General features: G+C 52.4%; 1 protein-coding gene across 1 annotated transcript in view; it reads left to right on the top strand.

The window, feature by feature from the left end:
- The first annotated feature begins 1,192 nt into the window (after positions 1-1,192).
- The window catches only part of Etv6 (ETS variant transcription factor 6), an 84,454-nt gene continuing 62,746 nt past the window's right edge, over positions 1,193-22,900 (top strand). Inside the window, 1 exon segment of the mRNA XM_048335054.1 lies at positions 1,193-1,279. Within this exon segment, the coding sequence (XP_048191011.1) occupies positions 1,244-1,279 (36 nt within the window). The 5' untranslated portion in view covers positions 1,193-1,243.

Here is a 22,900-nt window from a genome sequence, read left to right as displayed (position 1 = left end):
GCTCGCTGTAGCCCCGGCCGCTCTGGTCGCTGGAGCCCGGGGCAGACAAAGGCGGCCGTCGCTGCTCGAGCCCGGGACCCTCGCCCCGATCCCCGCGTCCTCGCTCCGGCGGCGCCCTCGGCGCGGTCCGGCGGTACCGAGCGGGAGGCTCCGTCCACAAAACCCGCGCTTGAGCCCTCCGCGGCGCCCGAGGACAGAGGTGCCCCGCGGGCCTGACCCCGCGCTCTCCGCACGCGGGCCCCGCCCCTCAGGCCCCGCCCTCACCACGCCGGTCACGCCCACCGGGCATCATGCCCGCCCTCGCCACGCAGGCCACGCCCCCCCCGTCCCTCAGGCCCCGCCCTCGCCACGCAGGCCCCTCCCTCATCTCCCCCCCCCCCCTCAGGCCCCACCTAGTTCCTGAAGCCTTCCCTCAGGCCCCACCCCGGACTCTCACGCCCCTCGGGCCCTATCCCCGTCCTTCTCCCCTCTCAAGCCCCGCCCTCTCCTACCTCTCTGCTTCACACCCCCTCAGGCTTCACGCTCCGCCCTCTCCTCCCAGACCCCACCCCCCCCCGCCCTCGTTCCCTTCAGGCTTCACTCTGGCCCTCACGCCCCGCCCCGTCCCTCAGGCCCCGCCCCCCGGCACGCAAGCCCCTCAGGCCCTACCTCGGGCCCTCACTCCCCCAGACCCCGCCCCTCAGGCCCCGCCTCTGTCCCGCTCAGGCTCCACCCCCGGCCCTCACGCCCCGCCCCTAGCCCCACGCCCCGCCCCGTCGTCCGCGGGAACTCGAGCCGCGCTTCCTGGCGGCGCCTTTAAGAGGCCGAGCCCGGGCCGGGAAGTCGCGTCAGTCCCGGCCCCAAACTCCCCGGGTCGCAGCGCGGGCGGCGGCGCGGCTGGGCTTTCGGTTTCCCTTCCGGGAAGGAGAAGTCGGGCAAGGGGAAGAGAGCGAGCGAGCGAGCGGACGAGCGAAGGGGGGGGCGGGGGGAGAGAGAGAGAGAGGAAGGAGAGAGAGCCGAGCGAGCGAGCGAGCGAGCGAGGGCGGGGCGGCCGCCGCGGTGGGAGGAGACGGAGGCCGGCGTTGCGCCCCGCGCCCCGCGCCCGCGCCGCCCGGCTCCCACGGCCCCGCGCTCCGGACCCTCAGGCGGCCGCCCACGGCCATGCCCGCGGAAACTTCTTAGCTCGGGCGCCCGCCGCCCGCGGCTCGTGTCGGCCGGGAGCGGAGAGTGGAGGAGCCGGGAACTTCCGGAGCCCGCCTGAGACATGTCGGAGACGCCGGCCCCGTGCGGCGGCATCAAGGTAAGGGCCGCGCGTGGGGAGGGGCGGGGCGGAGCTGCGGGGCTGCGGGCGGCGCGGGGGGACTCGAGGCGGGGCCGCCCCTCGGCACCCCGTCCCCGCCTTGCCCTGGTGACCGCGGAGCCCGGCGTCCCGCGATCCTCCCCCGTGGGGGGGGGCGGGGCGGGTGTGTGACCCCGCAGCTTTGAGTACTTCAGGGGCTGGGGTGGGTGGGGTGGGGGGACCCCGGGGGGACCCCGCTGGCCGCCTCCACCGGTCCCCGGGGCGCGCGGGGCAGCTCCGATCCTCCTTCCCCTCCCCGCCTCGCGCGCGTCGCGAACCCCCGCGGGAGACGCTCGCTCTGGGTCAACTAACTCCTCCGGGAATTGCACAATGACTTTTTTTTTTTTTTTTTTGGAAAACCAAGGTGAATAAAGTTGCTGAATGGGTTTATTTTTTTTACCTCCCGGTGCATGAATGAGAAAGTTGGGCAATCTGGGAGCCCGCAAACTCCTGTGCTGCGGGGAGGGAAAGAAGTCAGATCGTCCGTGTGTGCGTGACCCGGCGGTGCGGGCAGGGCCGCAAACTGTGCCTGGCCCCCTCTCCCCCCACATCCCACCCCCGGGGATGTATCTAACACACGTATGACACGTGTGGTCTGCATAGGATGGACATAATGCACGCACTGCGCGACACGTAAAGGTGCACACATATGGGACGCATGACGCGTGTGACAGCACGCACACGATGCACCTAACGTGAGGCATATGACACACACATAGGATGTATGTATGTATGTGACAAACACATGGTGTGTGGCACACGCATGATGTGTGTGGCACGCGTCCAATGCGTGTAAACGTGCATGTGAGAGGTGATAGTGCATTGTGTATGCCTACGTGGCGTAGATGGCATTCACGCGATGTACATATATATATATACACACACATATATGCATTGCCTGCCATTTCTTCCCTGGTATCCAACCTGTCTGCAAAGTTGGTTGCTTCTAAAAAGTTGTTGCAGTTTGCTGCTGGGGGCTGATGTATTTGCCTCTACCTCCTCTACCTCCTCGGGTTAGTTCCCACCCCCACCCCTCTTTTCCCAGCGTTTATTTCACGTTTTGGATTTTGTCAGTACCTCCTCCTGGTTGGGTGCTGGCTCTGCAGAAGTTTGGTTTTCCACTGGCCGATTTAATAGTTGGTTGAATGCCTGCTGAAGAAACAATGGACATTGAGCCTGTTTTCTTCGTCTGTGGGAGAGCTGGGGAAAACGCTTCCTGTTTTAACACTTGTTCAACTGGAATCTCTGTAGGGGAAAGGCAGTATTTTATCAGGCTTGCTTATTGGGTTTTCTCCTTTGGGTGCTGGTCCTGGAAGCCTGCACTCAGGGCCTGGGCACTGTCTCTGAGCTTCTTTGCTCAATGAAGGGGCCCTACCACTCGAGTCACATCTCCACTTCTGGCTTTTGGGTGGGTAATTGGAGGTAAGAGTCACAGATTTTCCTGCTCTGCTGCTTGACTTCAAATCACAATCCTCAGATCTCAGCCTCCTGAGTAGCTAGGATTACAGGTGTGAGCCACTGGTGCTGTCTGCTTAATGGGATTTTCAAGGCTAGAATCAGCTTTCTTGCCTGGGTTGTGGTCTTGGTTTGCATAGTGCCTGTGGTGAACTCTCCAACGTTGGGTTGGGTTAGGTTGGGTTCCTTTGTTTCTGCTTTACTAAAGCCCGGCTCCTGGGTCTGTACAGATCTGGGAGAGAGATGGGGGAAACCGGGTCTTTGGATGTTTCAGAGGCAGTTTGTTTTGCAATATAAATGAGGTTCTGCATGGAGTTTGGGGAAATCTTTTGGTATGTGTGCAGTGAGGAACGTAGTGTGTTCCTGTGGCTTCAGGTGCCTCTTCTGAAGAGGCTGCCCCCTCCTCTTCTGGTGAACTTGTACCTGTGTGCCTGAAAGGTGTGGGGGGGGGGCGGTAATGGAATGGTGTGTTTCCTGAGCCTATCTGGAACTGGAAAGAGCAGAATGCCCATCCTTTCCTTACACAGACCACCAACAAACCATCCCACACTCAGGCCAAACCTTCTTAACTGGGATGCAGAAATTTCATCTTCTGTTTGTACATTACATTTTCCCCTAAGTGTTTCTCAGTTTTGTTTTCTCTTTTTTATTCTTGTGCTGGGGCTGGAACCCTGGGCCTTGGATGGATATGCTAGGCAAGTGTTCTACCACAGAGCTGCACCCCAGCCCCGACATATTATCTAGTTGGATGCCTCTGTTCCTCCTAGTGGACTTTATGTAATTCAGATAGGTTTATTGTTCTTCATCCTTCGTGAAAAGTATCACTTTTCTTTGGAGCCAGTGGTGGATATGAAGAAAGGCTGGGCAGAGATTGTGGGATTCAGTGTTCCATTAGTGAGCCCTGGAGATCAAGGACCAGGGTGCTTCCAGGACACTTGGAAACCCCGGCGACCTGCCCTGCATTTAGTCCTTGAGATGTGGTGCTGGGAGAAAGAGGGGGAAAAAAAAACCAAACCAAAACCAATTGCAGCGACCTACAGCCCGTTGCTGGTTTCTAGAGCTCAGGAAACCACTTTCTATGGAGTGGAGAGGATGAATGGGCAGATGTGGCACTGGGGACGAATGGCAGGTGACACTGGAAGGTCCCCCACCCCCCAGCTCCCAATTCCCAGACCCTTCCTGTATGCCCCTTGCAGCGGTCTAGGGCATCAGTCCCTCGTCTCTGGGAGTGGAGCACTGGCTTAGGAGCCCAGCCCCAGGCAGCCAAAGAGGGAAGTAAGTGCTTTATTTACTTTTGCTGGGGGTTTTCTGCTAGAAAAGGCTGGTTTCTGATTAGGGCGGGGTTTCCAAGGAGAGAGTTTGCGAATGGATCAAATGACACCTCTATGAAGGTCTCTTCAGTCAGGGCTGGGCCTGGAGTGAGCCCAAGGGGGCTTTTGTATTTCTTTGCTCTTCCAAAGCCTCTTCCATTTCCTGGGGAAGTTAAAATCAGACATTCTTCCCCGTGCCCTGAGCAGCCCAGCCCGCCACCACCCAGTTCAAGGTCACCCAGCTCCAGTTCCTGATCTCGGGGTGTTCTCCAATGTGCCCAGCCCTCCCCCCCCCCGCACCCCAGCACTAGTTCCTGATCCTAGTGGGTGTTTAGCCCGAGCACCAGGATCAGCTTGCTCTATAAAATAAAGTCAGATGTTTTCTCAGAGTCCTGTGCTGGTCCCAGGAAGAAGGAAGAGAGGTTCAAGTCACCTGTTTTCAGTTCAGCCAGGTAGCTAGCTGCGGACCTTGGTCTCTAGCTCTGAGCCTTAGCATGCTGCCCTGGGGAGAATAAGTGTCCCCGGGGGCCTTTTCCTGCCTCCTTATCAGCTCACTTTCCTCCCTGGGTGAAATCCTTCCTCCTCCACCCCCCCCCCCCCCCCCCCCCCGCAGTCATGGAGCTGTCCCTAAGCTCTTTTTGCTCAAGGCTAGAGCGCTCTACCACTTTGAGCCAGAGTTCCACTTCTGGTTTTTGAGTGGTTAATTGGAGATCCGAATGTGACCAGGACTTTTTCTCCCAGAGCTGACTTTGAACTGCAATCCTCAGATCTCAGCCTCCTGAGCAGCTGAAGTTACAGGCACGGACAACCTGAGTGAAAGCTGGTGATCTGCCACTTGAGCCACAGCTCCCATTTCCAGTGTTGTGATAAAATTCTCCTTCTGTCTCAAGAAACAGCACAGTTCCTAAGCCGCCGTGGGTGTGAGGGCAGGCCTCTGAGTTCGGGTTTTCCCTACGGAGGCATCGTAGGATGCTCAGATATTCAGTGATGGGAGAGCGTAGGACCCCCCGCCCCATCTTCACAGACGGGGTTCCAGAGCTAAGTGTTGCTCTGGGTGCTGAACCAGGCCCGGGGGCCTGCTGGGTCTCCGGCCACCCGTCACAGTTCACAGAGCATCTATAAAAGGCCAAGGAAACTCGATACAATAGGCCTCAGCCCTGGCACTTCCGAGCGTGGTCATCTTAATCCTCATCCAGCTGCTCGCAGGGCCCCGGGATGTGCCAGGGAAGGTGGTGGGGGTCTCAGCAGGTGTGGGAAGAGGAAGAGGTAGGAGGCAGGGGTGCGATGGACTTGGTTGTAGCAGTATTTTATCATTTATTGTTCAACACTGGAGTTTGAACTCGGTGGGCTCACTTGAACCATGCCCCTGGCTCCTTTTGCTCTTCTTTTTTGTACAGAATCTTGATCTCCCCATCACCCTCTCCCTCCTGCCTTTTCTGTCGAAAGGAGGTCTTGCAGACTTCTTTGCCCAGGCTGGCCTGGAACTTTAGTCCTCCACATCTCAGCCTCCCACAGGGCTGGGATGACCAACAGCTACCACCCTGCCCAGCTTTCTATTACTGGTGGAGATGAGGTCTGGCCTTGAACTTTACTAATAATCTGGATCTCAGCCTTCAGAGTTAGCCAGGATTGCAGGCGTGAGCCTCCTGGCCTGGCTTGCAGCAATATTTTTGTAGTGAGGTCTGCTTCAAGCTGAACGCACTGGTTCTTGCCATGGGCTCCCCTTTGAGGAATTCTTGCCTCTCCACAAACTGTTATCCAAGGTTAACCAAGCCCATTTGTTTATCAGCTAAAGCCACAGACCTGGCAGCTGGTCCCAAGATGATTCTGGAAGTCCCCTCCTTAGGGTAGGTAAAGCAAGGGGTGAACACGGCGAGCCAGGAAGCAGGAAGCACTGAGACTTATCAGGCCTTTACCCCCAGCAAGGAAGGGCAGGGCAGGGGTGGCAGCTGGGGTCGCTTGGGGAGCGGTCTTGTTTTATTACCCCGATGTAAAGCTTGCCCTTTGCTGAGGGACCCTTGCCAGAGGAAGCCCTTGGGGGTGGGGTAGGCAAGAGTCTTTTTTCTCTGTGAAGACCACTTTTCAAACAGCCCCAAAATTGTTTTCAAGCAGAAAGAACAAGTATTTGTCATTGGGCACATGGAAGGAATCAGTCTCCCGGTGATGGTTTGAATGGGGTTGTGAGTTTTCTGGGGTTCTCACGCCAAACGGGGGGGCGGGGGACTGCGTGAAATCTGTTTGTTGCCATTAGACTTAGTATCTGGGGAGAGAAAAGCTACTAAATTGGTGAGAAGTTTGAATTATAGCCTATTAGAGAGCAAGCACATTTTTATTGATTTTTTTTTTTCCTGAACATACAGGAGTCAGACTATAAAGAGGCGCTATACTGGTGCCCCGAGTGAGTGGGCCTTGCTGGGTCTCTCTGTTGGGGGGGGGGGGGGGGGGCTGTGTGCCTGTAACACAGCCTCCCGGGAGAGCTCTACTGCAGATCTGTGATTTGTGTGCGGATTTGCTGAGGGGCCCTTTCATCTGGGTGAATCTACCCAGTTGTAGCTGGGTCTTGTGCTGTGAGCCAGCGGCCTGGGGGGAGGGTCTTAGTGTATAAACAAGGGTGTACCCAAATGCCTGCAGCCAGCCTCGCTTCCCTAACACCCTTCCTTAACACTGCTTAGGAAAACTGGAAATGGGAAAATCCTGTGTCGTGGGAGTGTGTCCACTCCTAGTTTACAACTGCACAGTGATTTGCGACTCACCAGGTTCTTTCTTCTCCTTTCCCCCCTCCTTCCTCCACTTCCTTCTTCCTCTTTTGCCTCTTCCTCTTCCTCTTTTGCCTCTTCTTCCTCTTCCTCTTTTCCTCCCCTTCCTCTTCTTCTGAGCTCCCCTCCCCCTCCATTGCCAGCACTGTCATTTGTGCTGTTGTGCTATATCCACAGAATGTCGTTCACTGTCTCGGTTCTGTCCAGGACGCATTTTGCAAAGCTCAGGGAGGTTAGGGGAGACCCAGCATCTGGGGGGCTGGTGGGTAAGCTGAAGCAGACCCTGCTGGGCCCTGCCTTTCTTCCAACATGTGTAGGTTGAGCTACACCATGGCAGGGGGGCAGCCAGATGGTACCCTCCAAGCCCAGTGTCTTGGCTATACTTGTCTAGTGGTCTTCCCAGTGAGAGATTGTCCAGTGTCCCTCAATCCCACATTCAAATTCTGCTCAGAAGCTTTTCTCCTTTTTTTTTTAAATTAATTAAATTTTATTGACAAGGTGTTGTGCAAAAGGGGTACAGTTATATAATAAGGCAGTGAGTACATACATTTCTTGTGATATCTTACACCCTCGTTTTTTCTTTCCCTTCCCTAGATCAGGAAGGCATATATACAATAGCCAGTGTACCAAAAACATATTCAGTAACCACGTGGCATACGCCAAAGGGAATTCACCTAGAACTTTAAATGTAACATCAACAATAGAATCCTAAAAAAAAAAAAAAAAAATCTGCTTTTATCCTCCTGCCACCAGTGCCGATGGATGGATGGATGGGAGAGTGGGTGGGCGGACGGACGGACGGACAGACAGACAGATGGACGGGTGGGTGGATGTCTTCCGGCCTGTCTCCCAGGGCCGTGTCTTTAGCCTGTCAGGCCTTCTTTGCCATCATCACGCCTGCTCTGTCCCGTGGACTTGCACAACTTTAAAAAAACAAATTCTGCTCAACCCATGAACATAATTTCTTAAAAAGTACCTGTTGTTTGTCATTAGTATCTTTAGTACTGTGACTTCTAGAAATTTACTTAAGTCTCTGCAGATATTTGGACGTTAATTTTTTTTTCTTGAACATTATTTTTTTCTTCTCTTTCACAATGACCTGTTATCGTGGCCTTATTCTTTTAATGTACTTGAGTGAAGCGAGTATATTGGCTATCTGACTTCATACTTTTCTTCTTATTTTGAACATTGTTGATAGACTTTTTTAAAAGAGATTTTGGAAGGCTAGAGATAGTAGGTAATTGATAGATAATAGATTGATTATGGGTGCATTCAAAGACATTTTAGAAAGCACAATCTAAACTTTTCTTGAGACAGAGTGAGGAAACTGAGTCCTCTCTGGTATTTAAATAGTTTGACTAAGATCACATTGTTAATCAGGGCAAAGCCAGAGAATGAATCGGGTGTCTGGACATGGTTGTACACACCTGTGATCCCAGCTACACAGTAGGCATGGGGAAAAGGATTGTTGTCTGAGGCTGGCTTTGGCATAAACCCAAGACTATCTGAAAAAAATAATAGGTTGTGGCTCGGGTAGGGGGAGGGGTGCCTTCCTAGCAAGCATAAGGCCCTGTGTTCAAACCCCAATACCACCAAAAAGGAGGTGGGGGGGGGGAGCAGATAATTCAGACGGCCTGGCTTCCCAGCTAGGACTGGTTTCTAGTGTTAAACCCCTCCCTCCTCAGGGCAGCCACAGAACACTGGTGATGTTCATTATAGTAGTAATGCTTCCAGGTTTATGGGAGATAAGAAGTGAGAAGAGAATGCCATATATTTTAGAAAGATCTCCAATCACAAAAGGATTGGCATAAAAACGTTGAAGGTCCACAAGCTTTACTGAAATCCACCTCCTCCCCTACCAAAAAAGGAAGGGGCTGAATTGTCCGTACCCCCACCCCCCCCACCCCACCCCATCCCAGGCCTTTCACACGGCTGAGAAGTGAGGGTTCCCTTCAGGTGTGAAAGTCAGCCATTAGGGAATTGGACCTCATTTCCTGAGAGACCCAGAAAGGACATGTGCCCTGCTGGGTGAGTCCCTGCTTGCTGGTCACCTCCTGCTTTAGGTCCAGGTTTGCATACTTGCTCACTGAGGTTCTCTGGATCTTCCTTGTAAGTGCATTTTGGGAGTCGAGGGTGGTTGTGGAGGAGAAGGGTCCACTCACGGTGGAGGGCACCCAGGGCAGGAGCTCAGGCACAGACCCAGGAGACGTGGAGCTTGGACTTGAATTTGTCCAGGTCACCTGACCATGAACTTAGTTATGCACCTGTAGTCCCAGAGCTGTTGACACCTTTAATTGCCTAGCATGGTACCTTATGGCTCGAGTCACAAAGTTCTGTGTATCTCCTATTCAGCTTGTGGGCATGGACACCTTGTCCTTTGGAGGACTGGTGTCTGAGATGCCTCCAGCTAGCCTCTCTGGTTGGCACCCCCGCCCCATCCCACTGATGAACTTTCTACAGCACTCAGAGAGACTCCTGTTTCACCCCCTTCAACGGAGCCCAGGCCTCTGCAGCAGGCAAGATGGGCCAAGGAAGTCAGTGTCTTTTGTGTCTTGTGGGGAGTGTGGGGGAAAGCTTAGCTGCTGTGGTTCTGAACCCAAGATGAAAGCGAAGGAGACTCCCTGTGTCTGCGAGGGCTGCACAGACTGCAGCCCCGGCTCTTGCTCAGCGCTCAAGCATTCCACTGCCTGTTCATACAGTTGCTCATTATTTGGGTCCGGGCTGCGGCTTGAAAGACAGCACAGACTCCTCAGTCTGCTCTTGTTTCCAGGATCCCGTCTGTCTGACCACAGAGCAGATGCTGGGGCTTTGGGGAGGTGCATGGGGCAGGAGGGAGGTGCGCTGCTGGTTTCCTAAGCAGGAGGAGTGGCCCTTGGGAAGTATAATTATATGGATGAGTTTGAGAAAGCTGAGTTTGTTACCTTGGGGTATGAGGGAGCTTTTGATTTAGAGAGAGGTTGGGGGTTCGGTAGCAGTATTCCCACTCATTGATTGTCCTCTGAAGACACACCCCGAGTCCTCACCTCTGAGAATGTCCCATGCCCTTTTCCCATGCATGACCCGTGGGAGCAGCAGATGAAGAAAGGCACAGGGGAGCTGTTCCTGCCCACGGGCCCTGGTAATCTCCAGGGGCATTTGATAGCTTCTTCTGCACGGGCTGTGACTCGCTGTATCATTATCTTCCCAAAGACCGTCTGTGCGTGAGGCCACTGATCCTTGCATGGCTTGCGGCTCTCCTACACGAGGAAGCAGAGTATTTCCTGAAAGAAATGAGCTGCAAATAAAAATCCAGCCTTGTAATTAAAAAAAATATATATATATATATATGCACGCCCCAGAGAGCAGCCTGTTGGTCTCAGAAGTGTCTCCCTCCTCACTCCCTAGTCAGAGGGTCTGGAGGTGGCGGTAACAGGAAAGAGGCACAGCCTACAGCCTCACAGCAGATGTGGACCTCCCGTCCCCACGGCCCGTGGGGGCCTTGCGCTAGGTATGGTCCTGGTAGTGCTCGGGTCCCTGGAGAAGATTCCAGACTGGGCAACAACTGCCTGATTGCTAGTACTCGGGCAGATCCACACTGGCGTCAGAGAGCTAGAGCCAAGTCATCCGTCCGTCTGTTTTGCTCAGCTCTTGCCTGAGCTGGGCAAGGGGCCTGAAGAGGTGTAGGAACTTCCCTAGGAAGAACCACACTTCTTTCTCCTCATGCCTTGTTGTCTCACACCATTCGACTTTCTCTGCCCTTTGACTGTTTGGGGCCCTCAAATCAGACTCCTGCCAGAACAAACCATATGTTCCAGTCCCCTGAGCTTCTGTGTGGTCCAGCGAGTTACTTCCATGGCCTGATCTGTGATCACAGGCCAGGCGCCCAGAGGGACAGAGGTGAGTTCTAGTCTTTGGACCTCTGTGTTCTCCTGCTTAAGCTCCTGCCGTGGAGAAAGCAGGATTGGATCCTTGCTGTATTTTCTCCCCACTTTGACTTGAGGTCTGGGACATTTCAAAAACGATCTGCGTCCTGAGTTGTCTGGGCTGGTGTCTTACACTTGGCGATCTGAGCTCTGCTGCTTTAGTGGGTCTTGGTGACCCTCTGGGTAAAGGCTGGGGATGGGCCGGGGTTACTTACTTTCTTGATCGGTGTCCTTTCAGAGTGGGGGAGCCATTGTTGGGGGTGGAAAAGATCTGGGAGATCTTGGACTGAGTCCCGGGTCTGGGTATAGCTCCTCGGTTCTCCAACTTTGACACCCACAGGGCCTGATTCCGTTGAATGCACCTAAAACCCCCTGGAAAGCTGCCAGCCTCTCCTTTGACTTTGTCCCCATGTGCTTCCCTCCCAAGTCTGCTGACAGGGCTTCTGGCCGAGGGAAGGAAAAGTAAGCACCGTTTCCCCCTGAGACCCGGAGGCACAAAGGCTCCTTTGCTAGCTTTCTGCCCTGCTTTCCTTGTCCTCGGCTCTGCCTTGGGCAGGGCTGCGAGTTAGCAGGTGAGGGAGGTTCAGCCGCTTTGTGGGCTGAGGTCAGCTGTAGGTGACACAACTCCAGGCACCATGGAAGCCAGCACGGGAAGGCTGGAGTGATGAGCCATTTATGCCTTCCCAGCATGCTCTCGGGTTCCCAGCATGCTCTCTGATGCCTCCAACTTTCACCAGGTGGGCAGGGAGAGAGGGATGAGAGGGACCCGGGTGTTGGCTCTTGTCTCAGCTAGGGCATCCGTTCGCATGTCAGTCCCTTCCTGGGTCCTCCAGCCTCCCCAAGCTGCCTATCCCTAGACGCTGAACCAACCAACATGGCCTGCCAACGCGGTCAGCTTATTCATCATCTTCTAGGCAGCACGCTCTGCTAGGAGAATGCCAGGCGTCAGGGGCTCACACCTGTCACCCCAGCTACTCAGGAGGCTGAGACCTGAGGATTATCGTTCAGAGCCAGCCTGGGCGAGAAAGTCTGTGACTCTTTTATTATTTTGGCCAGTCCTGGGGCTTGGACTCAGGGCCTGAGCGCTGTCCCTGGCTTCTTTTTGCTCAAGGCTAGCACTCTGCCACTTGAGTCACAGCGCCATTTCTGGGCGTTTGCTATACATGTGGTGCTGGGGAATCGAACCAGGGCTTCTTGTATACGAGGCAAGCACTCTTGTCACTAGGCCATATTCCCAGCCCAGTCTGTGGCTCAACTAGTAGATCATTAACCTTGAGCAGAAAAGCTCAAGGACAGTGTCCAGGCCTGGAGTTCAAGCCCCAAGACTGCCCGCCCTCCAAATTTGCAGGCAAAGACAGGCCCACTCCAGTGCATGGTGTTTCCCCCCCCCAGCAATGCCAGGAGAAGCCACCCCCCGCCCCCCGTGTAAGTTTGTAAACATTAGCTACCTCTTCTGAGGCTTTGTTTTGAAATTCTTTTTTTTAAATTTAATTTATTAATTGAACACAAATTTTTTTGACAAGGTGTTGTGCAAAAAGGGGACAGTTACATAGTAGGGCAGTGTGTACATTTCTTGTGATATCTTACGCCCTGTTTTTCTTTCCCTTCTCTAGGTCAGGTAGACATATATACAATATACAATGTATCAAGAACATAAACAGTAGCCACATGGCCAAGCCCAAGAAAATTTCGCCTAGGGCTTTAAATGTAATGTCGATATTAGACACTATGTCGACAGTAGTCTTAAATGAACGTACATACATAGCTTTTGAGCTATTGTATTCCACTGAGAGGTCGATTTTTGACCTTTATATGTTGAGAAGTTGTTTGGTTTTAGTTATATACTGTAGGGTCGCTGCCGCAATCCTGTGGGAAATACCATTTGACAAGCAGTTTTTGGTTTCACAGACCTGGTCTCTACTGTCTCTCCGTCTCCCTTTCTTAACAGTCATATATCAGGGAGATCATGTGTCTTGAAATTCTTGGTGAAACAGCTGAACAGAGTTTCTGGGCGCAAGCAGGGTGACTGGCGTGAGTCTGGCTGGCCTAGCATTGAGGAGGCTGCCTTTAAGGAAAGATGGGGTGTGGACACTCCCCTTTCCGCTGTGGTCTTATAAGGTTGACCATGGAGGGAATACAGCCCTATGCAGCCCCCCCGAAGCACCCACAGTTCCTCATGCCTGGCTTAGATCCAGGTTTCAGGGGACAATGCGAGTTCATAGCATGCCTGTTTTTTCCTGGGCAAACGCGGTGGTGCTGTCCTGAGGCGCGATTGGGGATGGCTGGGCACAGCACCAGATGGCATCAGAGGGATTCACCTCATAGCACTGGGCCCCCCAGTTGACCTCTGTGATTCCTCTTAGAGTCTTATATTGTTAGGGCTCCCCTCCCCCTGCCACCACCACTAATACAGTGGGTAGGTACGTGGATAAGATGGCGATTCCTTGGAGAGGTTTTGGCCACACACTGGGTCACGGCACAGTGACAGATTTCATTGTGCTTCACACCTGTAAAGCAGCTTCTGTGGGCCAAGGAGGAAAGTTCCCTCGCGCAGGCATTGCAAGCGCCTTCCACCACGCCCGCACTGGAAGTTAGACTAGGCAGGCTCGAGAGAGGAGAGTTGGGAGGGTAAGCTGACAATAGGCCATTCTGGGCATCAGAACAAGATGGCATGGCTGCGCTTTCTGGGGCCCCATTCTGCTTTTATTCCGAGGGTTTGTTTGTGATTGTTTGCATATGTGCGCATGGATTGCATGCTCATGGGAGGGTAAGTTAGAGGAATTACAGCCAAATCTGTTCTCTAGCGTAGAGGGAAGGTTTGTACAGAACCCAGCCTTATTGAGGCAAGGCGACATTATGTAGAGATGTAAAATGCATCTCCTTGGAGGGCTGTCTTCCTGATAGACTATAAACGGATTCAGCAGCAAGCCAGGGGCTGTTAACAAGCTGTTTCCAAGAACAGTCTCCTGGTCTGGTCTGAAAACATAATGTGTACATATTGCTGAAGTAGTTTGCTTGGAGAATTGATGCTGGTTGGGTGTCTGTATATATATGTACGTGTATCCGCGTGTTTGTGTCCGTGTGTCCAATGCTGAGTGGATTGAGAAGAACATTTAGAATGTTGTTTACTAGTTCCTGTGTTAGTATCTGAGCTCTAGACTGGGCAGTGTCGATGCTGGTTTTTTTTTTTTTTTTTTTTTTTGGCCAGTCCTGGGCCTTGGACTCAGGGCCTGAGCACTGTCCCTGACTTCTTTCCGCTCAAGGCTAGCACTCTGCCACTTGAGCCACAGTGCCGCTTCTGGCCGTTTTTCTGTATATGTGGTGCTGGGGAATCGAACCTAGGGCCTCGTGTATCCGAGGCAGGCACTCTTGCCACTAGGCTATATCCCCAGCCCTGATGCTGGTTTTGTGTGTGTGTGTGTATGTGTGTGTGTACACACGCACGCCCTTGTGTATCCGTCCGTGTGTCTGCGTCTATGAGTCCAGTGATGAGTGGATTGAGAAGATCATTTAGAATGTTCTTTGTCTGTTACTGTGTTGGTGTCTGTGCTCTAGACTGGGCAGTTTTCAGCTGTTCTTTAAGATGGCTTAAATAGAGGGGACCGTGTCAGGCGAACTTCACGAAGCTTCGGCGTGTTTCCTGACACCCTCAGTATACAGTGGCTGCTTGTAGGGCTCCTGCCATAGAAGATTTGGGTAATCGGGTGATAGGCACTACCTTCTTCATCAGAGCAGCATTCGAATTTTCATGTTCAGGTGACGTAGCTGGAGATTGGCCTATTCCTGTCAGTGGTTGTTACTAAGGTGTCATGCGTCTGACTACTTCAGCAGCTGCTCTGAGGAACAGGTGTCTCTCCTAATCCTCGGACGGGAGAGTTTGCCGGCCCAGCTGGGTTTTTATTTCTTCAATTGTCTGTCCCTCATACGGCAGGGAAGAATTACCACGAGAGGAGACCGCAGCTTGCCTTGGTGGAGGTTGCTGTGGCAAGAATCTAAGGAGGGTAAATAAAACTTGAGGGAGGCAGAGGAGGAGGAAGGGGAGAGCTCGGACAGAGCTCTGTCGGTCTTCAAAGGCCAACCTAAAGCCAGGGCTTCCAGGGATGATGGCGGTGAATGAGGCCCCTCTGCAGTTGTTGGCACTCTGTAACCAGCTGGCTAACGTGGATGCTTCTTTTTTTTTTTTTTTTTCTTTTTGGTGGTCCTGAGGTTTGAACCTAACACAGGAGAGGCCTGGCATTTTCCATCCAACTGGATGCTCTTGGGCCTTCCACACAAGCTCCGAGTCTCGTTTTCTCCATGTGCTTGACGGTTGCATCTCGGACTATCCAGTGTTCTACATGGAAAGATTCAACTTCCCAAAACCCAGCCAGACCCTGGCAAGGGGTCTTTTACAGTTCTCCCCACACTGCAGCTACCCCGCTGCCTGCCACCCTTGACCTGACCTTGGCTAGGCGAGGCTGGTGAGGCTGTGGGTCCCCACACGGCTTCTCCTTGCAGTGGTCTCTGTCTGAAGGTCCTCTGCCTCTCAGGTGGCTTCCAGCGGAGCTGCGAGGAGTCCGGATCTTGATCACTCGGGGAGCGTGTGTAAGTGTGAAGTCACACTCATGAAGTCACACCAGGAGAGTGTCCTGTTGGGAACACTGATCATATGCCCCACCCTGAGACAGTTGGGTGCTGTTGGCTCTCTTCCCCCGGGTACTACCCAAACCCTTGCTCAGTGTCTCCACTGCCTTGGGTATTGATATCAGTGTCATTTCCTTTTCCTTCCCCTTCTCCTCCCCGCCTCTCGAGACCCAGTGGTGAGGGAACACAGAGAGGCCCAGGGCTTGGCCTCCTGGGAACCTGAGGGTTCAAGGGTTGTGGGCCCCATCTTTTCTCGAGGTGAATTATCCTCGAAGTTTCTGGCAACAAAACTTGAATCTCTGCTACTATATGATTGCTTTCATCCAAAGCTGCTTAAAGGTTGTCCTTAAAACGTCAGGACTGCCCCCCCCCTTCCTTTTACCTTGTTCTGGAACCTAGGGCTTGAATTCAGGGCCTGGACACTGTCCCTGAGCTTTTGTGCTCAAGGCTAGCCTCTTAGCACTTGAGCTGCAGCTCCACTTCTGGCTTTTTGTTGGAGATAAAGAGTCCCACAGACTTTTCTGCTCAGGTTGGCTTTGAACCGTGATCCTCAGATCTCAACCTCCTGAGGAGCTGGAATAACAGGCGTGAGCCACTGGCGCCTGTGAGCTCCTCTGTGGGAGACTTACAGTGGGTCCTGGTATCTACACACAGGTACAAGCAAGCGTGCGCGCGCACACGCATGCGCATATGTGCATCTTCCTGACTCTTCCAGAGCGGTGCCCCCTCTCCTGGGCCTTGCTTCAGCTCCCACACCAAATCAAACCCAGGTAGTCCAACACACCAATGATGGCACACAAATGTTGGTGGGGTTCTTTTGCCCAAGACCTGCAGCTGCCAGTCTCTAAGCTTGTCTTATAAGCGGCTTGGAAAGAAGCTGGGGGAGAAGGAGGGACAGGGGTGAACTTTTGCTTCCCCCCCCCCCTGCCTCTCTCTCTCTCTGCTCTGGCTATGCTGCTGCTTGTGCAAGAGGATAATTACCGCAATTCGATTCCCAGGCCCACTGCTCTTCCTCTGCCTCTATCTCCTGTGGTGCATACTTCCTTTCTTCTTCCTCTATTATTAGCTTTACCATTCAGTCCCCCATCTCCCTCCTCCTCTCCTTCCAACCCTCCACCTCTGGGGAGGTTCGTTTCTTTATTAATAACCAAAGCATTCTGTTTCTCCTTCATCTCATTGTGCATTCATTCATATTTTGCAAATGGGATCACCCGCCCTCCATCGCACCCTGCCTGGCCTCTAAATCTTCCAAACAGAATGAATATGCCGAAGTGAGTTCTTCAGAAGAGGCCTGGTTCACCACCAGCTCTTATCTCTGTTAAAAATCACCCTTTTCCCCCCTTCTGTCTCTAGTCATGTCCCTTCCTTAGATTACTTGGTTGCCTGGCTTGGCTTGCTCCTTTTGGGGGCTCATGGTATTATTTAAGAATTCTTTCTCTGGGAGCACAATGGCACTTCTGCCCACTAGAGATTGTTGTATGTTTTGGTCACATGGATTGCTGATATGATCCTGGTGTTTGGTAGCGAAATGTCCTTCTGAAAGGAGACTTTTGGCAGCTTTTATAATCATAACTCTCAATTTACAACCAATTCCTGTGAGGAGGAGGAGTTGATATGACTCTTAAACAGTGCAAGTCATTTCTTTGTAATCCATGTAGCTTTCCCTTGTTTTGGGCAAGAAATCCCATTTAAGTGCACACGTGTTTCAAACAGTGGCCTTAGTGATGAATTATTGCTGCAATTTAAACAACTGCTTATTAACTTCTGATGTTAGGGTTTTAGTGTTTCTGAGGCATTTCTGTGTGGTGTTGGCCTTTGGGGAGTTGCTGTTTTCTCACTTGGCAGCAGAGTTTATCATGAGTCCTGGGCTGTGGTTAAGGAGTCGAAATGGGCTTCTTTTAGCTGGGGTGTCCCGTTCACATGTTGGCAGCGTGTCATCTGATGCCGTTGCTTCTCATCTGCTGCCTGTCCTGCCGACAGCACACTGCTGGAAGGAGTGGGTTCTGCCGTTCAGTAGCACAGCTCCATTTTAGAACCTTCCGGAAGAAAAAAAAAAATGGGTTCGTGAGGAGATGAAATATTATCCCACCTACCACATGACACTTGTGAAAGTGTGCTTTGAAATTTGCCTTTTAGCACTTTCAAAACGTTCTTCTCGCTATACTGATCATTTATATTCTTGAACTCCTCCTGGGTAGGGATTTGGAAGGGAAAGGTGAGCCTTTGGGGTAAGGTGTAGTTACTGCTTTTTCTTACCCGTCTTGATGGAGTAAGCAAAACCACGATTGCCTGGTAGCTTTTAGGGTTTCCTCCTCTCCCGCCCTACCCCCATTTTCAAGGTGGCCGGGAATGTGGGGAGAGTCACCCCAGCCTCTCTAGCAATTCTACGTCAATGAAGACTCAGACTTGGGAATCCAGTGGTTTTTGTTCCTTGGCCTGAGAAGCTGGGGTTCCAGTTTGGCAGCTCCTGGGTTACCCAGGCCTGGGAGCTGTTTAAGAGAGTCCAGAGGCATTGGTCTTTCTCATTTCACCTCAGTCTTTAGACCTAGGGTTTGTTGGGCAGTGTTGTCAGTCTTCCAGTGGTAAAGGGTTCTCACGGGTGGCATTCTGACTGTGCCCAGCCCATGCCGACTCCTGAGTTCCTGCAATTCCCATGTAGCCACTGGATTTCCCAAGGCCCGGGTGGCTCGGTTAACGGCTCAGGACCCACTATTTTTGCTGGGTTAGAAGCAAAACTCCAGGCCTTCTGACTGAACATTGCATCAGTTTTTGACTTGGCAGATTTAATTAAGGCTCTATTTTCTTTCTCCTCCTCCTCCTCTTCTTCTTCCTCCTCCTCCTCTTCATCCTTCCTCCTCCTCCTTCTTCCTCCTCCTTCCTTTTCCTTCCTCCTCTTCCTGGTGGTCGTGGGGCTTGAACTTGGGGCCTGCGCAGTGTTCCCTGAGCTCTTTTTGCTCAAGGCTAGCTCTCTACCACTTTGAGCCACAGGGCCACTTCCAGTTTTCTGGTGATAAGAGTCTCATAGACTTAACTTCCCCGGGCTGGCTTTGTACCACAATCCTCAGACTTCAGCCTTCCGAGTAGCTAGGATTACAGGCGTGAGCCACCAGCACCCAGCTTTTTCTTTTTCACTTTTTTGTGTCATATTAGAATTGGTTTCTAAAACCCAAGTTCATAGGGCTTGGTATCTAGAAGTCTTAAGTTTCTTCTCTTCCCCAGATATTCAGACCTCCGTTGGCCATCTGTCCTTCCCTTGTGATCCTCCTTGATGTTTCACCCTTGTCTCTAATAAACTACTTAGAAACAGCTAGGGGGCTGGGGATATGGCCTAGTGGCAAGAGTGCCGGCCTCATATACATGAGGCCCTGGGTTCGATTCCCCAGCACCACATATACAGAAAATGGCCAGAAGTGGCGCTGTGGCTCAAGTGGCAGAGTGCTAGCCTTGAGCAAAAAGAAGCCAGGGACAGTGCTCAGGCCCTGAGTCCAAGCCCCAGGACTGGCCAAAAAAAAAAAAAAAGAAAGAAACAGCTAGAGAAGTGGCGCTGTGGCTCTAGGGGTAGAGCATTAGCCTTGAGCACAAAGAGGCTCAGGGACAGTGCTCAGGCCCTGAGTTCAAGCTCCAGAGCCAGGGGAAAAAAGGAGTTAAGATATAGGGAGTAGCTGGAATATGGCCTAGTGGTAAAGTGCTCGCCTCGTATACATGAAGCCCTGGGTTCCATTCCTCAGCACCACATATATAGAAAAAAGCCGGAAGCGGAGCTGTGGCTCAAGAGGTAGAGTACTAGCCTTGAGCAAAAAGAAGCCAGGGACAATGCTCAAGCCCTGAGTCCATGCCCCAGGACTGGCAACAAAAACAAAACAAAACAAACAAAAAAGATATAGGGAGTAGGAAATAACACCGAGATACTTCCCGGTCTCACCCCTGCAGCCCTGGGACTCATTGGAGTGAAGTTGTGAACATCCGGACTGTCCCGATCTTTCTGTTGAGTAACGCCATCGTGAGGTTTTAATTTTCCAGTGCATTCTGACTATGGGAAGAACCAGCTCCCAACCCCACTACATCGCTCCTGAGATCCTATTAAACAGAAAATGCCCTGAACACCAGGATACGAACATGCTCAGACGAGCTCTACGCATTTCATCCTCCAAATAAAGTCTCTCTACTCACACTTAGATTGTCCAAAGGCAGATGGTAGGCAATTGAAGCAGAGAGACAAGCTGACAAAAGGAAAAATAAACCCCACAAATATCTATACCAAGGTGATCTATGCTCTTGCCAAACTCCCTTCCGACTTGGTTCACATGACAACAGGGCCGTTAAGTAGCCTGGGAACTCGCATTCCACACCAGCGTCCTCGGAGAACAGGATGAATCCAGGCTCCCCTGTGATTCGGTGCAGCACGCAATCCACGACGAAGCCAGCCACTCCCTCGGCCTCTTACCTTCCCAGACTAACATCCGGTGCTTCTCCTCACTTTGAACTTGAACCTGGCTTGTTAGACTGAAAGGAGGGGTGGGGGGCTTTCTATCTGTACCCCCAGCAGGTAGTCACAGGGGTGGGGTGCTGGCACAGTCGCCAAGGCAGCCGCTCTGGAACAGGTGGGGATGGGGCATTGTAGGACGAGCTGACTTTGGAGAAACAGTCTATCTAGAGAGGTCTGTGTGGAAGGAAATCCCCTTGACTCTTGTTGAGTGTGGGTTGATGGAGGACAGCTGAGCACAGCCAGGAGGCCTTCTTCGTCTCCAAAGGAAATCACTAGTGGCTAGTGGAGGCCATGGACCACGGAAGAGAAAGTTCTAGATGCAAAAAGACAGTAGAATTGGGTCTACCCCTTGAAATCTTTGGTCAGGCAGAGCTCAAATGTGAAGTGTTCTTGAGCAGTGAGGAGAAGAAGACTGTGTGGGATGAGAGAATTCATTTCTTCAGAACTCTTCCCCACCCCCAGGTCCTGCAAATGCCATAGTTCTAGTTGTCTGTCATACTGCTGTGCTCCTCCATTGCTTGCTTGCTTGCTTGTGCCGTGGTCCCATGTTTGATCCTGGTTGGTGACTTGTCAGAATGGCTCTTTCCTTCCCCCCTCCCACCCAGTTCCACCACACTCTGTCCTGTAGTCTCCAGACTGGCTTTGGTGTTGACTCTTGGCTGTTAGGAGTGGAGTTTGGCTGTAAAACTGAAAGAGAATGGAGTTTGCTGGAAGCAGGTATCCCATTGCTCTACCAGTGCAAATCCTTCCCAGAGAACCGTTCTGTACTCTGAACCTCCACACCACCTTTCTCTAGAAGGTACCAGCGTGGTGCCCACTCAACCCATGAGCTGGCGTTCCTTAGCTTCCTTCCCTTCTTCTGGCCGTGTTTAGGGGGACTAGCTTGCCGGTGAGTTTGCACCAAAGCATTTATAAAGACTGAAGATGTTCTAATGGGTGTGGAGGATGCAGGCAGGCAGGCAGGCAGGAATTCTGGGCCAGTGACCGACCTAGTTGGAACGTTCCAAAAGGCTCCCAGCATGCTGCCTCCAAGGGCTTAATTGTCAGCGAAGGTGCAACGAGGGTGAGCAGAAAACAGCCCAGCATGGCCTCTGTCTGCGACCCTGTGCCACTGTGTGGCATGGCGTGGGGCCCTGGGGGGAATTTTTTAGGTTTGTTTTTGGTGTTTTCCCCACAATGACCCAGTTGTGCAATCCTGCGTTAGACAGCCAGCTGCTTCCTGCTCTGCTTTTTCCAGGCAGCACCGTCTCCTGGAGATGGCGGGGCGCGGGGGCCGCTCAATGCCCCTGAACACTGCTGGCGTTCAGGAAGCCCATGCCGACCAGACCAACCAAATTCCTGCTTCCCCAAGGGGCAGAGAGGAGTGTGGAGGGAATCTGATGGAACTGCTTCCCTTCTAATGTGAGACAAAAGTCGTGCCCGCCCCCGTTCCCTATTGATGGGAGAATTGTGCAGTGTCCCAGCTTTCTGTTGCTCTCCAGGGTGGGCAGTGTTATGTGTCTGTGTTTTGTGTTGTGCACACATTTTTGTAAATAGTTGCCGACCTTGCAGTAGCCACGGGAGTGGCCCTGGTTCTTGCCCCATGCATGTTTACCCCCCAGAACAAGAACATGATTTGTCTCTATAAAAAAATAATATTCTCGAGTGCCAAACGCCTGACATCTGCACATATATGCTCCCACCAAAACTGGCATTGAGGAAAAACTGGGGGTGCTTGGGAGGTGAAAGGCTCAGTACTCTGAAAAACTGGGATGTACTTAGCACTGCGCATACAGGTTCTGAACATCTGTGGTGACGCAAGGTCATGTGGATCAGCCAGCGTTGTCACAGAAATCACCTCTGCCCCGTGGCCCTGCTCACCAAAACCAGATGCCTTAGGTCACGTCATGCTGGTCGCCCCCAGTCCTGTTGTAGTTGATTCCCTCCCCTGAGTGCAGCCCAAGTTCGGCCGAGGACAATCTGCCTCTCAACGCATCTCCGGATGTCAGCGTGGCGCTCTCAGTAAGCACACTAGCTGTTACCCCGCTGCGAAGGCATTGCTTGCGGTTTTAGAGGCAGGTGTTCACAAAATAAGGGCCTGTCGTGCAGTTCCAGGCCATCACCTGGGACAAAATGAGGACTTCTCTGCATCCACTGAGCTACGAGTAAACACATGGGGTTTGGTCAGAACTCTTGGTAGGAAGTCTGAATAGGGCAGGCTTCCTACACCTAGAAAGCATCTTTTGAGGACCTTGTGGGGAACACATGTTGTACTCTGGAATACAGAGAAGAAGGCAAACAAATGAAAAAGAGACCTGGAAGTCTGTAGTTCTGATCACTGAAACTATTGTATATCAGTAGTGTGGGCATCTGTCCCTAGCACTCCAGTTCAACTTGTGCAGTGTCTTTCTACAGCTGGCTGGCATATAGGAACTGTGAATTTTAAAAGCACACAAGTCTGCCATCCCCCCACTAGAAAAAACTAAAGAGAAGCTATGGGGACCTAGAAATGGTTAAATGAAAGAATCATGAAGAAAATAGGTGTTCTGATCTCATTCTGTGTTTCTCATCAGTCTCCGGCCACTGTTCACGTTACATCCTCGGTAGCTTGGGACAGTCCTGGCCTGGACAGTGTCTTTGGAGATGGCTGCGGGACTCACGGTGACCTGTGAGCTCTTGGGAGCTGCCGAGAAGGACAGTCGAGAAGGTTCCATGTGCAGTTAGCCATCACAGGTGTTAATAAAAGTCATTCGCCTGTAGGGTCAGCTTGCACACTGCGTGTGAGTGTGTAAAGTCTCTAACACAGACTGAACGTGTGGAAGAAGGGGGTCAGCGCTCTTCCTGAAGGATTAGTTCCCCCCCCCCCCCTCAGTTGGGCTCTTAGTGTTGAAAGAAAATCAAGGCCAGTGGTAGTTTGGAAAGAAGCAACCGCTCTTACCAGCCATGTAGAAGCCTAGGGAGCCATGACCTGGGGCCTGGTGGAGGAATGATGGAATGGGGGCATCCTAGAGGAAGAGCGCACCTTCTTGGGCATGTGTCCTGCAGAACATGGGAGGGGGCATCCTCTCAGC

Source organism: Perognathus longimembris, chromosome 27 (assembly GCF_023159225.1).
Source record: "Perognathus longimembris pacificus isolate PPM17 chromosome 27, ASM2315922v1, whole genome shotgun sequence".
NCBI classification, from domain to species: domain Eukaryota; kingdom Metazoa; phylum Chordata; class Mammalia; order Rodentia; family Heteromyidae; genus Perognathus; species Perognathus longimembris.
The sequence above is the reverse complement of the archived record's forward strand: the minus strand, read 5'-3'. Positions and strand labels throughout refer to the sequence as shown.